Source organism: Ailuropoda melanoleuca, chromosome 14, assembly GCF_002007445.2.
Source record: "Ailuropoda melanoleuca isolate Jingjing chromosome 14, ASM200744v2, whole genome shotgun sequence".
Lineage (NCBI taxonomy): Eukaryota > Metazoa > Chordata > Mammalia > Carnivora > Ursidae > Ailuropoda > Ailuropoda melanoleuca.
In genome coordinates, this window is record NC_048231.1 from 47,316,263 (window position 1) to 47,331,956 (window position 15,694).

Here is a 15,694-nt window from a genome sequence, read left to right on the forward strand (position 1 = left end):
TATAAGCGAACTGTTATCTCTACTTATTAACTCACCTTCGGTAAGTCTCCGCCCTTCCAGCTCTGTTATTCTCTTGGGTTATATTATTGGGAACATAGCACTCTTTTTTTTTTTTAAATCTTTCAGACTCACTAAGATGTTATCATTTGAGAAATTCTCTCAGATGTGTTACCTTGAACACAACAAAACTACTTTTGTCACACGTGACAATTTGTATTAGTACAAACTATGTTGTTTGTCTCTGTGGTACAAAAGGGCAAAGGAGGTTTAGTATCCACCTTGATCCAGGCCACAGAAGACTTGTACTTGGAGTAGGGGTCCCCCCACCCAGGGGGGTCTCTTGGGTTTATTTTCCCAGGTCTGCCCCACTGCTGGCTCTTGGAACCCCTTGGGTCAGTTGATTAGTGTGCCTGGTATTGTAGCATTGGCCTAGCCAACTCGCTGACTAGGTATTTTCAGATTTTCAGCCAGCTCCGTTCCTTCTGTCTTATATGCCTTCCATCAGGAACAGAGAGCAGGCAGTCTCATGCCTGTTTGTTTAACCAGCGTTTGATAATTCCACATGCCTGGATTAAAAAGGAGATCATTCCAGACCTCTTTGTTTTCTCTGAATTTTATGTTTTAAAGTGACTTAGGTGCTGAATTTTACTTTGCATTTTTATTGCCCAAAACAAGATATATGGCTCAAAAGAGTGGGAGAGTTAGGAAAAAAGTGGGCCTGGGGGTAGTGAATGCATTCTGTTACAGGGAGCTGGGTGTATTTTAGAGTTGGCCCTTTACTTTTAGTCTGAATGTGGTTGGGAATTTCCAAACTATCATAGGCAGCTTAGTCTCTAAGTCACCTTTTAGATAAGGCAGTGTGTCGATTGTACAACTGTCTTTTTATGTCGGTGCTACTGAGGCAGTGGTTTTGGTTTTTTGTTACTATTTTGTCAGGCTTAGAGAAAAAAACCCAGGTTCTGCAGCCCGAGGAGAAGAAGACTGTGGCGTACCATGAGGCAGGTCATGCAGTTGCCGGGTGGTATCTGGAACATGCGGACCCACTTTTAAAGGTAAAGCAGTTTGTTGAACAGTAGGTAAGCCAGCTGATCCTCTGAGCAATTACTTGAGGAGAAAATGGCATTCCCACAAAGGATAGGCTTTGGCCAAGACATCTGGTAATGATGGTGGGATGAAGAGGTTATGCAAACCCTCCTGCAGAGAAGTTACAAAGTTTGGAAAAAAAAAACTTATTTAAAGGGATGGAACAGTGTCCAAAGCAGACCAAAGGTGGAAGAGAGCTTCCTTTTGAAAAGCAGTAGCTGCAGTGGATTAGAATTGACAGCTCGTGGCTGCCTTGCCTGAGGGTTTTTTCTATGGCCACAGCGATGGAAAAGGCTGATTTTATCATAGTGAGGAGGCAGAGGAAAGAATTCAGGATTTGAAGAATATTGGAAATTTAACAGGAAAATCCTGGAAGCAAGAAAGCTACAGAAGAATGAGACCCACTCCAAGTAGAAACTGCCCAGCTCCCTAGCTGACCACTAAACTATGCCTGCACAGGAAGACCCCAGAGAGCCTGGCAAAAAAGAAAGCAGAGACCGAAGGGAAATCTGAAAGATGGGTGCACGAAGTGAGATTGGTAAATTTTTGCTTTTTCAACTGAGTGCAGTCCCCAGACTGGTGTAGCATGAACAACAGGAAGCCGCAGTCTGACTTGCAATGTCAGGGGATGACTGGAAGTGGAGGGGGATCCCCCGAAGCAAGGAGACTACAGAGAAGATAACATCCTAGATAGAGGTGCCTGGCTGGTTCAGTCAGTAAAGGGTACCACTCTTGTTGACCTTGGGGTAATGAATTCAGGCCCCACGTTGGGGTAGAGTTTACTTTAAAAAATAAATAAATACATAAATAAATAACCACCATAGAGAACTGCAGAGAAGCAACTAGAACCAATAAGTGAAATTAGCAAGGTTATAGAATTCAGGATCCGTATACAAAAATCAGTTGTATTTCTATATATTAGCAATGAACAATTAGAAAATGAAATTTTAAAAATTCAGTTTCATTTACAACAGCATCCAAAAACATGAAATATATAGGATACATTTATTAAGGTACCTGTAGGATCTGTACACTGAATGAAACAAGACCTAAATAAAAATAGAGATATAGGTGGCTCAGTTGGTTAAGTATCTGCCTTTGGCTCAAGTCATGATCCCAGGGTCCTGGGATCGAGTCCCACATTGGACTCCCTGCTCAGCGGGAAGCCTGCTTCTCCCTCTGCCCCTCCTCCCACTCATNAAATAAAAAAATCTTAAAAAAAAAAAAAAAAAAAGAGAGAGAGACACCGTTTCCTTCAATGTTATCACCATTCTCCCTAGGTTCATGTATAGTTTCAGCAATCTCTATCATAGACATAGCAGAATTTTTTTGTAGAAATTGATAAGCACATCTAAAATTTATATGGAAATCAGGTCAACTAGAATAGCCAAAACAATAAGTTTGAAGGGGTTACGCTGCCAATTTTAAGACCTTGTATATAGCTACAGTAATGAAGAGTAGTATTGTGGAAGGGACTAAACAGATCAGTGGGATGGAATAGAGCCCAGACATAGAGCCTCACACATAATTGATTTTCAACAGAGGTGCCACAGTAATTCAAGGTGGGGAGGATTGTCTTACCAACAAATGATTCTGGCAGCTCACTGTTCATGTGGGGAAAAAAGTTAACATTGACTCTCAAAAAAATTTAATTTGAAATAGATTGTAAAAGCTAAAACAATAAACTTTTAGAGGAGAACGTAGGTCAAAATCTTTGTAACCTTAAATAGGCAAAAATGTCTTAGTACACAAAAAGCATGAACCACAGAGGGAAAAGTTAATAAATGGGATCTCATCAAAATTAAAAATGTTTTGTCTTTGAAAATGAAAAGCAAGACACATATTCTGAAAAAACTTGCAGTATATATATATATCTATATATATATATATATGACAAAGGGCTTGTATCTAGAATATGTTAAAAAAAAAAAAAAAAACCTCTTAAAACTCAAAAATAAGCAACCCAGTGAAATCATGGGCAAAAAAGCTGAAGGTATACAAATGGACATTAAGCACATGAAGATACTCAATTTCATTAGTCATCAGGAGAGTGCAAATTAAACCACAATGAAATACCACCACATACCCACTGGAATTTAACCTTAAAGTTAAAAAGTTAGTCCTAAGTGTTGGTAAATGTCAGTCTAGCTGGAGCTCTCATCCATTGATGATGGGAATGTGAAATGCTGTAACCATTTTGAAAAACAGTTTGGCAGTTTCTTATAAAGGTAAACAAATGCTTCCATACCACCAAACAATCTCACTCCTATATAATCACCCAAGAGAAATAAAAACATGTCCACACGAAGACTTTAACTGCTTTATTCATAATAGCAGTAAACTGGAGACAACCCTGACGTCCCTCAGGAATGAAGTGGGTGTTTGGGGTATTTATACAATGGAATGCTACCCAGCAGTAAAAATGAATGAACTAGTACACATAGCAGTGCTGGTGAATCTCAGAAACGGCGAAAGAAACTAGACACAATAAAGTACATACAGTGTGACTCCATTTATATGCAGTGCTAGAAATTAATCCATAGGGACTGGTCGCATATCCCCAGCTGGGGCTGGAGTGTAGCGGGGTGGGCGGCAGAGCGAAGACTGACCAGAAAGGGATACAAAAGAACTTTGCAGGACGAAGAAAAGATTTTGTATCTCTGTTGTGGTAGGAGGTTGTGTTTGTCAAAACTCATTGGACTGTACATTTTAAATGGGTGTATTTACTGGCTATAAACTATCCCTCAATAAAGTTGATTTTTTTTTTTTTAATTTAAGGAATTTACTCTGTTGCAAAAAGCACTAGGAAGAAAATGCAGGCTGCCGTGCACCTAGGTCTGCCTGCCTTCCCCTTGGTCTTGTAAAGGAGGAGGTGGCTGGGGCTCCATGAAGTTGAACGGCACCTAGGCTTGAGCTGTCAGAAGGAGCCCTCCCTCACCAGCTGTCCTTTGGTCAAGACTAAATAATTTCAAGTGTGTTTTATAAAAAGACAAGAAATACTTTCTAGAACTCTAAGGTGAAGTTATTCTAAGAGAAAATACTCCCCCTGAACAGTCAGCTCCTGCTAGATCTCGTCTTGCCAAGGCTGACGGGTTGCCCAGCTGCTGTGCTTATGTTTCGGCAGCAAGCTTATCTATATATGGATAAACATCGTGGTCAGCGTTTGGTGGCAGAATCCTCAGCATTTTGCATGTTTTCTACTTGCCAGGTCTCCATCATCCCACGGGGCAAAGGACTAGGTTATGCCCAGTATCTGCCCAAAGAACAATACCTGTACACCAAAGAGCAGCTCTTGGACAGAATGTGCATGACCCTGGGTGGCCGGGTGTCGGAAGAAATCTTCTTTGGAAGGATTACAACCGGTGCTCAAGATGACTTGAGAAAAGTAACTCAGAGTGCCTACGCTCAAGTAAGTATATGAAATGGAGTGTTTCTTCCTTGCTTCCTCACGTTTGCCAAGAAACGGACATTTGTGGCTGGCTCTGAAACAGTACTGTTGGGTTTAACTGCTTAGGCTTTTCAGGCAAGAATTCCCGAAAGAAACGGGTTTTTTTTTTTGGTGGTATAACATTTAAAGTTTACAGATTTCTCCCGCTATCTGAATGTCGAGCATTCCTATTAAACCTTTTGAAAGCTGAAATGACTCAAAGCGAAGAAGCACTTACTGTTAATTGAGATGGAAAAGTTTCTGAAAGCTACCAGATCGCAAAACTAACCTATCTGGTAGACTGCTGGACCTTGGGACACATCTTGTAATGGAGCCTGGCAGTGCTGCTCACTGCTCAGGGGTGTGCTGCTTCTGGAACAGCTCACTGCAGAACACATGTGGAATGCTCTTTTCACCTTTTTTCATAAAAGGGAAAGTCCCCTTTCAGTTTCTTCCAGTTAGCGAAAGCAGGTACTGCTGTAGGTCTTTCATAAAATGAAGTGGCACGAGATGAACTTTCGAAAGGCAGGGGCTACCTATATTACTAAGAGTCTACAAAGCATGCATGCAGAGTTTAAAGTTCTATTATAAGCCTCTGTGATCCCACAGTGCAACACTGCCTGTACTCTAAGAGCTGTCCCTAAGAGCATCCCTTCTTGGTTCCCTCCCTTCCTGCTGGACCAGCCACTCTCCTGACTTGTTACTGTCATACCCACATTTTCCTTGTTTATCCCTGGTGCATACATCCCCAAACAATACAGTTTTGCTGTCTTGGAACCTCATATAAATGACTTTCTTTGGAAACTCCTATTGCCCATATGTCAGCTTTTCTTCTAGTCTGTCCCTTTTTTAAGTCTTTTTTATTTATTTGAGAGAGAGCGAGAGCATCCCTAAAAAAATAGTCTTTTTTAAAAAAGACTTGAGGGGCGCCTGGGTGGCTCAGTCTGTTGAGTGTCTGCCTTCGGCTCAGGTAATGACCCAAGGGTCCTGGGATCAAGCCCCACGTCAGGCTCCCTGCTCAGCGGCGAGTCTGCTTCTCCCTCTCCCTCTGCCCTTCCCCCCCCCCGGCTCTTGTTCTCTTGCTCTCTCTCAAATTAATTAATTTAAAAAAAACAAAAATCAAGTGTGGCTTCCTGCTTTCTGAGTTCTCTTGGCTTTGTTCCCACTCCTCACTTTCATCTGGGCCTTCTCTTTTCTAGTCAATTTGGATTTTACTTCCAGAAACTTCTTAATGTGGGGCCTTTTGGTTTTGGGGGCTCCTAGGGTCCAGGCTAGGCCCCATGTCTTCAGGTAATAGGAAAATGCAAACGCTTTTTCCAGGATCACTTGTTCTTAGGTTGGCACACTGCCCTTTCCAGGAAGAGCCTGGAGGGCAGGTTTATCCTCTTGGGTCTGTCAGATCCTTCTTGCTTCTCTCCCTCGCGCAGGAAGAAGTATCTTGCAGGTCTCATAGATGTTGTCCATGGGTTTCTTGTCTTGTGTCCCTAGTTGAGTAGTTTAAAATACTATCCATTGCTGCACTGTCTGCACAGAACACCCTTGTCCACTCAGCCAACCCAGGGCTGCCATGTAGATTGTGCCAGGTTAAAGAGGTGTTTCAGTGAAGTGTGCAGAGTTAATGCCATTATAAAAACTTCTTGCCATTTTATAAGTCAGCCTGTCAGCAGAACCCGATGCCCACCACTAACCATGTAATCTTTTTCAGATTGTTCAGTTTGGCATGAGTGAAAAGGTTGGGCAAATCTCCTTTGATCTCCCACGTCAAGGCGATATGGTTTTAGAGAAGCCTTACAGTGAAGCCACTGCCAGACTGATAGATGATGAAGTACGGATACTTATTAATGATGCTTATAAAAGAACAGTGGCTCTCCTCACAGAGAAGAAAGCTGATGTGGAGAAGGTAGGTGCTAGTCATATAAATAATTCTCTACGTGGTTTTTCCAAAAAAAGAAAAAGAAAGAAGGGTTAAAGTGATGGATTGACTATTTGGGTTAGTTTATAGACATTAGCATTTCCTGTAACTGGCTAAGTCTTGGGTTCCTTTCTTCATTCTGATTCTGTGTCTGCTCTGTCTCGGAGCAGGTGGAAGTGCAGTAGTGAGCTAAAGGAGGACACAGCCCCAGCTCTTGTGGCTGTTAGAATGTGAGTGCAGGATTAATGGAATCTGCTAATAACCGCAAAACACACAAGTGAGGCAGCCCTCCCCCCTACCATGTGTTTTACCCGTACACCTCAGTAAGGAGCATAGTGGACTGATGGGAATTTACCGTTGTCTTTCACCTCTGGAATAAACAGGTAGTGATAAAAGTGTAAATAAAAGCTAGCCCACATGAAATTGGTACATGAAAATTACCTTTGGCTTAATTATGAGCTTTGCGAATAAATGTGCTCCGTGTTTTCTGTCTTACTTCATATGATAGCTCCTACCAAAGGGAGGGTTTCCTTCTGAATTCAGTGGATTTCTTGCATCCAGTAAACAATTATTCAGAATCCATGCAACCCAAATTAGAATTTTTTTTCTTTGAACATTCCACATTCCTAAAGCACAAAGGAGGAAGCCTTTTAGGAGGGATTGCCACGGATAAAAGAATATTCCAAGATATGCTGTTCCATCAGTAAGGCAATCCAGAAGCATCCGAGATGTCTTTTCACAAAAGTGCCCAGTGCAGGCGGAGAGAGGGGCACACTGGAAAGCACACACAGGAGCTCTGAGAGGAAGATCAGAGTGGTCGGTGAAAGCTTCGTATAGAAGATAGAACTGAGATTTTATGTAGAAGGGTAGTCAAATTATAGTGATCTAGTTGAGGATGGGAGCAGATGGCGGCACGGAGGCCTGGTGAGCAGGAAGTGTGTGGGGAGCAGATGGCGGCACGGAGGCCTGGTGAGCAGGAAGTGTGTGGGGAGCAGAGCAAGGTTGAGTGGATAGTTGGGAGGGGGCTGCAGTACGGAGGTTCTCAAAAGCTAGCTAGAAGTTTAGAAACACAGTTTTAGAAATAAGAGTGATCTTCAAAATGATCTGATCCAGCCCCTTTGTTTTATAGCAAGGCATCCTTAAAGAGTGTTGAAACGACGAAGTTCGTCATTTGCAGGAGAGCGTGGCAGCAGTGTGCCAGCCCGGGGGAGTGGCGGAGACCAGCTCAGAGGCTGCTGTGGGTCTCACAGTCTTGACACGGTGCTGGGGCTAGCAGTGGAAGTAGGGCAAAGGCAGATCTGAAAAAGCTGATTGGTTTAAAAAAAATTGATTGGTTAAATGCACAGAGTGAACGAGAAGAAAGCCCTTGAGATGACTCCTAGTGGCAAACACAGGGGGTGGGGGTCACTCTTGAACCCAAGAGAACACGGGCAGTGGGCATTTGCAAATGAAATACGAACAGCAGGTCCAGGCTGGAAATAGGATCTATTGGTGGTCCCCGTGTAGCCAGTTGTGGAAAAGAAGGACCTAAGCTATGGAAGACAGTGGAGGAGCTCACTCAAGACCCCTGGCTGCAGGAGGACAGTGTGCATACACGGATTCAAGAGGAAGATTCCAGGTGCACGCCATAGATGCCAAACAGGTCCAGGGAGTTTCACCCAGTTACCTATCCTTCTGCATGTACGATGCATGTACTGACAGTGGTAACAAAGACATGTTTGGGAAAGGGAAATTGGTTCAACAGAGTGAGGATCTTGAAACATTGCAATGTTCTGAAGTACTGTTTGGTCCGTTTGAGAAAATTAAATCTGTGAAGAGTTATGTTGAGCCAGTCAGGAGATAGGGAGCCATCAAGAGGAGACGTGGCTGGAGAGTTTGCTGCTTGGACTAGTGTCCTCCAAATTCTGGGCCCCAGTTTACTCCTTTGCTGGACGGGATAATACATAAGGGCTAAGCTTTAGGAGAATAAGAGTAACCGGTTAGCATCCACCCATCATCTCCTGTGCACCAGATACTGCATAAAATGTATAAACTTCTCTAAAGCTCCCTGCAGCCTCAGGAGGTTGAAACATTATCATCCCATTTTACAGAATAAATGAGTACATGGAGAGGTTAAATAACTTTGCTTAGGGTCATGCAGTTGATAAGCAGCAAGACCAGGATTTGGACCCAGTGTTCTGTCTGCAGAGCCCTTGCCGTTAACCTCTGACCAAGCCTGTGTTGTTGAACGTGGCTAGTCCGAATTGAAGTGTGCTCTGAGCACACTGGGTTCTAAAGACTTGCCGTGAAAAAAAAAAAAAAATGTAAAATATCTCATTGTTTCTATCATTACATGTTAAAATGATACTGTGTCTGGGACACCTGGGTGGCTTGGTCGAGTGTCCAACTCTTAATTTCAGCTCAGGTCATGATCTCAGGGTCATGAGATTGGGCCCCGTGTCAGACTCCACACTCAGCTTGGAGTCTGCTTGAGATTCTCTCTCTCTCCTCTCCCTCTGCCCCTCCCCCACTTCCTCGCTCTCTAAAATAAATAAATAAATAAATAAATAAATAAATAAATAAGATCTTTTTGAAAAATGATACTGCATTTGATATATTAGGTTAAATAAAATATATTATTGCAATGTAAGTGGTTACCCACAACTGTGTAAATAGGCAAATTGAGAATTAATGGTGGTTTAAGAAGATAACCTGGTTAGGTTTTTAAGAGTTTTTATCCCTTAGAAATAGAGACCAAAATATATATGGATAAAATATGACAGCTGGGGTTTTCTTTAGAGTAATCTAGGGAGTAGATGAGACAAAAATGGCTCTAATTTGAGGACTGTTGATAGTGGGTACATGGGGATATGTTATTCATTTTCCGCTTTTATGCATATTTGCAGTATTCCCTAATAAGGTTTTTTTAAATTGATAAAACAGAATAAAAGTGCTCTATTATTTGGTATCCTTAAAAACATGGCATCTAGTGTAAAAGTGCAGATAAGTCAAATTTCTAAGTAGGGAGTTACCTGAGGAACTAAATCTATTTTATGAGGTCAATTGATATTTTAACTTGCTTTGCTGTCTTTGTAAAGGTCAGATGCTCTGATAACCATTGTCTTGCTCCCCTGCCACCCTTACTCACCTCCATACACATAGTCAGGTGTCCCTTTCCTGATGTCCTGTTAAGATGTGCACTATCAGGTTTGTGGTTCAAGCATAGACATGACTAGAACTTCAAGATACATGTTTTCATATAAACCTTCCTGGCTTCCTTTTGTATCTCTGCCCTTGTCTTTATCTTTTCCAACTAACTTTTTAAATTTCTTGCTTACCCTATTTCTACCCTTTCCTTCAAATTGCCCTCCCAGCCACTTCTATAAGTTTGTAATGTATTCTTCCAGAACTTCTCTGTGTACATGTAAGCACATAAAAAGATGTATATTTCTCTCCTTTTAAAGGCAAATGTAGCATACCGTAAAGGGTGTGCATCTTGCTTTTTCTCACTGAACATGTCTCTCTAAGATGTATATAGAACAGATTCTTCATTACAGGTGCATAGTTGTTCATATGTATTTAGCTCCTCTCTTACTGGTGGACGTTTGTTTTTCCAATATTTTGTATATTTTATTTTTTATTTTTTTTTTTTAAAGATTTTATTTTATTTATTCGACAGAGACAGCCAGCGAGATAGGGAACACAAGCAGGGGGAGTGGGAGAGGAAGAAGCAGGCTCATAGCAGAAGAGCCTGACGTGGGGCTCAATCCCATAACACTGGGATCACGCCCTGAGCTGAAGGCAGATGCTTAACCACTGTGCCACCCAGGCGCCCCGAATATTTTGTATATTTTACTCTAAAATCCTGGGACCTTGTCCATATCTTTTTCAGTGGTCTTAAATCCTATTTGTAATGGGGTTAGCTATGAATAAAAAAATCAATAGCTTTGCAAAAACTTAGCAAAGTAATTGTGTTTAATGGGAATTGTTCATATTTCAGGTTGCTCTTCTATTATTAGAAAAAGAAGTGTTAGATAAGAATGATATGGTTGAACTTTTGGGCCCCAGACCATTTGCGGAAAAATCTACCTATGAAGAATTTGTAGAAGGCACTGGCAGCTTGGATGAGGACACTTCGCTTCCAGAGGGCCTTAAGGACTGGAACAAAGAACGGGAAAAGGAGAAAGAGGAGCCCCGGGATGAGAAAATCGCCAACCAGATCCGAGAAGGGAGACCATTTTAGCTTGCGGCTTTGTGGTCGACTCTGGCTTTCTCAGAGGAATAAGGGCACTGTGGGGTTAATCACGACCATCTGCTGACCTGGTTGAGATGGTGGGAAGAGGAGTCCTTAGTCCTCAGCCTCTGAAGTCACTGCCTGGGTGTCAGGGTGACTTTCTAAAGGCCCAGGAGAATGTCCCCCCGAGCCCGCCAGGCTCTCAGACAGTGGCTAGGAGCATGGAGAGGGCACCCAGCACTGCTCCCCCTGCCATCCGTGGTGCTGGCTGATGTGTGTCGGGGATCGATCGACCATCCATGGAGGCTTGCCTGTGGGGGAGAGGTGTATTTTTCTCTTTTCATCACCCACTCTTCATTCCTATTTCCCTTCAGAGTTTCCCTCTGTGGATGAGCTGTGAAATTACATTGGAGTCCTGATAAGGATGTTTTAATTTGACTTAATACTTCAAAGATTGAATCCAGATCACATGTTGCTGTTTTAATGGAGTGGTTTTCTATGGAGAGCTGTAGCAAACGTACAAACATGAATGTATTATGTAAATACGGCTTCTTTACATCAGAAATAAAGTGTACTGTACTTTTTTCCTTCTGAACTCAACAAAGGGTTACTGTTTTATGCTTCCGGTATTTTCTTTTAGGAAACATAATGGAAAGGAATTAAGTGTTCTGATGGGAGAGAGGAATCCTTCAAAACCTCAGTCCTGCTGGTTCTTACCAGCTCCCACAAGAGGATTGGTAACTTCTAGATTCGTACATTCTGGAGTGATGAATTCTGGATATAAAGTACATTAATACAAAGTCAGTGCAAGAATCAGTGATAATGGCATCAGTTACATCCTCACTAGGCTGGTCATGACCAGACGTTGGTCCTGGCAACTGGGCCTGGCAGTCACTGTCTGATCATAGCAGGTCCGGCGGCTGTCCCAGGCCATCACGTGGCTCTCAGTTTTTTTCAGCTTGCCTTGTGTGTTCTTGATGCAGTTAAGTATGTTGTGGGAACAACAGCTTCTCAGACTTGAGGCAGATTCCAATGGCATCCTGGGAGCAGCACTGGACCGCTGGGGAGGGAGACGGTGTGGGCAGGCTGCTCTGTCCCAGGACCACGCCTCCAGGTGGCCCAGAGATGCCAAGCTCCAGCTCACCCGACTGCAGAACCATCTGTGTGGGTGGACGCCAGGAACTCAGTATTCCAGGAGCATGGGAGCCCCCCCTCAGCTCACACTGCAGTCTCTCAGCTGCTCTGCCCAGTGACCTGCAGAGGTAACACATGCACTGCGTCTCTTCCCCAGAGGATGTTTGTGGGAGGTGATTCAGGCAAGAATTGTTTGAAGGCTGTATGATTCACTTGGCCGTCAGGGTGTCAGTGTGCTGCTCCCCACGCAATCCGTAGACAGTGAGGAGACTGTACTTCCTCGTGCCACTGCAGGGAGAGGCGCCAGCAAGTGCAGGAGTCTGGTAGGCCTTGGCTGCGAGGCCTCCTGAGTGGAATGAAGTGGGTGGTGCCAAACATGAGTCAGGTTTGATTCAGTAAGGAAAGGGACAAAGCTGTGCATGAGATGGTTGGTCAGATGGTAACTCACGTCTGCATTTCTAATTCAAGCTTGTGGAGTCCTAGAAGGCAGCCAGCATGGCCTGGAATAGTTACCACAGCCGTCCTCGGGTTTCCTGCTCTGCACAAGGAGGCCCACAGCACTGCGGTGAGCAATGCTCATGTTGGCTCCCACATGGAGCCTGACTCACACCAGCACTCATCCTTTCTCTCTCCCAAGGTCAGTCAAACTTAGCATATTTCCAGGTTAGATGTGGATGATAAGATACTTATTTTTACTGTGGTCTCACAAAGGATAGTTAAGATTTCTGCGGAAATGGGGCTTGTTTTCACCACAGTTCAAGTCATGCTGCGGTGGTTAGTGATTCCCTGTCTTGCCAAGGTTGGGGCTCAGCACAGAATAGTTATTGGGTGTAGGCCATGGCATCACAGAGCTCAGGCCTTCTGTCAAGTGGGGGAGCTAGGTTATACTGTGGGGTAATCCCAGATCAAAATAGCTCTGCCAGTCATTTCTTCCTCGCTCCTTCCTTGTCCAACAAAGGTCAGAGGGAGCTGTGCTCAGCAGTTATTGGAGGAATCCGTCAGAGTCAGAGTTGAGGGGTCAAGAACCAGCATTTAGACACTTCGACCTGGAAGTGACGGGCTATTCACATTCTTTTGGCCAAAGCAAAGTCACGTTCACAGCTAACTTCAAAGGGGCAGAAAGAAAAACCAGAAACACTGGTGAACAGCAATGTCTGCTAATTACTAGTAGGACTAGCCTGGTCATGTCCTACGGAGTTTGACTTTACAAGGCCTCTTACAGAAGTTGTGTCAAGTTACAGAAACTGTAAAGTGGTGATTTGTTATATAGAAAATAGCCTTCAACCTCGGCGCTGAGCCTGAGCACTCCTGAACGAAGCACACAGCCCTCGGCAGGGCCAGCTCCGCCCTCACCCACCAAGAGCTTGCACGTCTCCCTGGATCTGGCTGGAAGCCTGGAGGTCATTTTCCGTAGCTACTCTGGCAAATCTCTGCCCAGCTGTTAGGGAAGGCGGAACTAGCCCAGGACATGAAGCTAGAAGATGAAAGACTGTGGGAGGTCTAAGTGCCAGTTGCAAAAGGGGACAACCGGCTTTTATTTACGTGTGTGGTACTCTGATGCTCAGGAGAATTCTGGCTGCCACCCCGAAGGTCTGGGTTGAAGGAAAGCCTTTCCTCTGAGTTCATTCACTGAGTGGCAGGGGCAGTTCACCCCAGAAAAAGACAAGGTACCCAAGTAACTATTATAACCACACAAACAAATCTATCAGGGAAACAGGCTGGAAGAGGCAAAGAACCGGTTTTAGTGTTTTATTATGAATAAGGTGTTTTAAAGTTCCACATTGCATTTTCAATATAGGGCAACACTGCACAGCTTCAGGTTTCATCACAAAGGATGAAAACTCCTGTTTCTAACTTCCTTGCTAATTCTCAGCATGGTTGAACACTTGACAGAAGGGGAGGTCAATTCTTTTAGCCCTTCGCTGATGGCCCCTTTATTGTTTCAAGTCCTCCAACAGAAAATCTGTGGAGGGATCTTTTGATTGGGTAGGACTGCCGATTCTCTGCTATTCCGATGTACTCTCTTCCTTCCAGATGACTGGTAGTGCAATTTTGTTGCATTGGTGAGAGGCCTAGACCCACATATTTAGAGCAGAGCACCATGTGGTGGCCATCAGGGTCACGATGCTCCAGAGTTAGAGAACCAACATCTGATTTGTGGTGTCTGAGACTGGAATGCGCCTCTATTCATTGATCTCCTCTTCGTCGTCTTCAAAAGCTTCCTCGCCATCATTGGCGGTGGCTTCTTGATACTGCTGGTATTCTGACACCAGGTCGTTCATGTTGCTCTCTGCTTCTGTGAACTCCATCTCATCCATGCCCTCGCCCGTGAACCAGTGCAGGAAGGCCTTGCGCCGGAACATGGCGGAAAACTGCTCCGAGATGCGCTTGAACAGCTCCTGGATGGCCGTGCTGTTGCCGATGAAAGTGGACGCCATCTTGAGGCCGCGCGGCGGGATGTCGCACACGGCCACCTTGACGTTGTTGGGGATCCACTCGACGAAGTAGCTGCTGTTCTTGTTCTGGATGGCCAGCATCTGCTCGTCCACCTCCTTCATGGACATGGGGCCCCGGAAGACCGTGGCCACGGTCAGGTAGCGGCCGTGGCGCGGGTCACAGGCGGCCATCATGTTCTTGGCGTCGAACATCTGCTGCGTCAGTTCCGGCACGGTGAGCGCGCGGTACTGCTGGCTGCCGCGGGCCGTGAGCGGCGCGAAGCCGGGCATGAAGAAGTGCAGGCGCGGGAAGGGCACCATGTTCACGGCCAGCTTGCGCAGGTCGGCGTTGAGCTGGCCTGGGAAGCGCAGCGAGGTGGTGACGCCACTCATGGTGGCCGACACCAGGTGGTTGAGGTCGCCGTAGGTGGGCGTGGTTAGCTTGAGCGTGCGGAAGCAGATGTCGTACAGCGCCTCGTTGTCGATGCAGTACGTCTCGTCCGTGTTCTCCACCAGCTGGTGCACCGACAGGGTGGCGTTGTAGGGCTCCACCACCGTGTCGGACACCTTGGGCGAGGGCATGACGCTGAAGGTGTTCATGATCCTGTCGGGGTACTCCTCGCGGATCTTGCTGATGAGCAGCGTGCCCATGCCTGAGCCCGTGCCCCCGCCCAGCGAGTGCGTGAGCTGGAAGCCCTGCAGGCAGTCGCAGTGCTCACACTCCTTCCTCACCACGTCGAGCACCGAATCCACCAGCTCGGCCCCTTCCGTGTAGTGCCCCTTCGCCCAGTTGTTGCCTGCGCCCGTTTGTCCTGGGACAAAGCACAAGAGCGGCACCCAATCAGTAGGTCGGCACGGGGGTGAGGGGGGCAGCTCACTCTTATTCATACTTTAAAGACAGTGATGAAAAAAACACATCTTTCAGCCCCAAACTCAATTCTATGGAAAGCAGCATTGGAAACAACCTGAGTTAGCTCATCCTTCTCTTCTGTTTCTGGAAGAAATCAAGAGGCTTTGCCACCAGGACTTACCCAGATGTTGCCTCTTTTACTGAGAGGCACTTGTCTTAATCCGATAGCCTTGGAAAGAGTTGGGAAAATAGAAATATTAATTCCAATACAATTTTGCCAATAGGATTTTTTTAATTAAATGTCTTAAATATGTTTTTACTGGAAAGAATTTTTAGGTTGAAGCTTAGCTTATTGAGGTTATAAAAAATGTAAGCCATAGGGGCGCCTGGGTGCCACAGCGGTTGGGCGTCTGCCTTCGGCTCAGGGCATGATCCCGGCGTTATGGGATCGAGCCCCACACCAGGCTTCTCTGTTGGGAGCCTGCTTCTTCATCTCCCACTCCCCCTGCTTGTATTCCCTCTCTCTCTGGTTGTCTCTATCTCTGTTGAATAAATAAATAAAATCTTTAAAAAAAAATGTAAGCCATATACTCTAATTGGCAAAGACAGTCCTAATTATCAGAGCAATCCTCCAAACTGG

At 44.9% G+C, this 15,694-nt stretch overlaps 2 protein-coding genes across 2 annotated transcripts in view; one reads left to right on the forward strand and one right to left on the reverse strand.

Annotated features, from left to right (window-relative positions):
• Positions 1–11,235, forward strand: part of AFG3L2 (AFG3 like matrix AAA peptidase subunit 2) — a 45,015-nt gene extending 33,780 nt beyond the window's left edge. The window contains exons 14-17 of the mRNA XM_034643152.1: positions 937–1,052; positions 4,292–4,492; positions 6,216–6,410; positions 10,402–11,235. Coding sequence (XP_034499043.1) covers positions 937–1,052; positions 4,292–4,492; positions 6,216–6,410; positions 10,402–10,644 — 755 coding nt within the window. The 3' untranslated portion in view covers positions 10,645–11,235. The remainder of the gene's footprint in view (positions 1–936; positions 1,053–4,291; positions 4,493–6,215; positions 6,411–10,401) is intronic.
• A 2,268-nt stretch (positions 11,236–13,503) lies between these two features.
• TUBB6 (tubulin beta 6 class V) overlaps positions 13,504–15,694 on the reverse strand; it is a 15,769-nt gene continuing 13,578 nt past the window's right edge. The window contains exon 3 of the mRNA XM_034643153.1: positions 13,504–15,016. Coding sequence (XP_034499044.1) covers positions 13,953–15,016 — 1,064 coding nt within the window. The 3' untranslated portion in view covers positions 13,504–13,952. The remainder of the gene's footprint in view (positions 15,017–15,694) is intronic.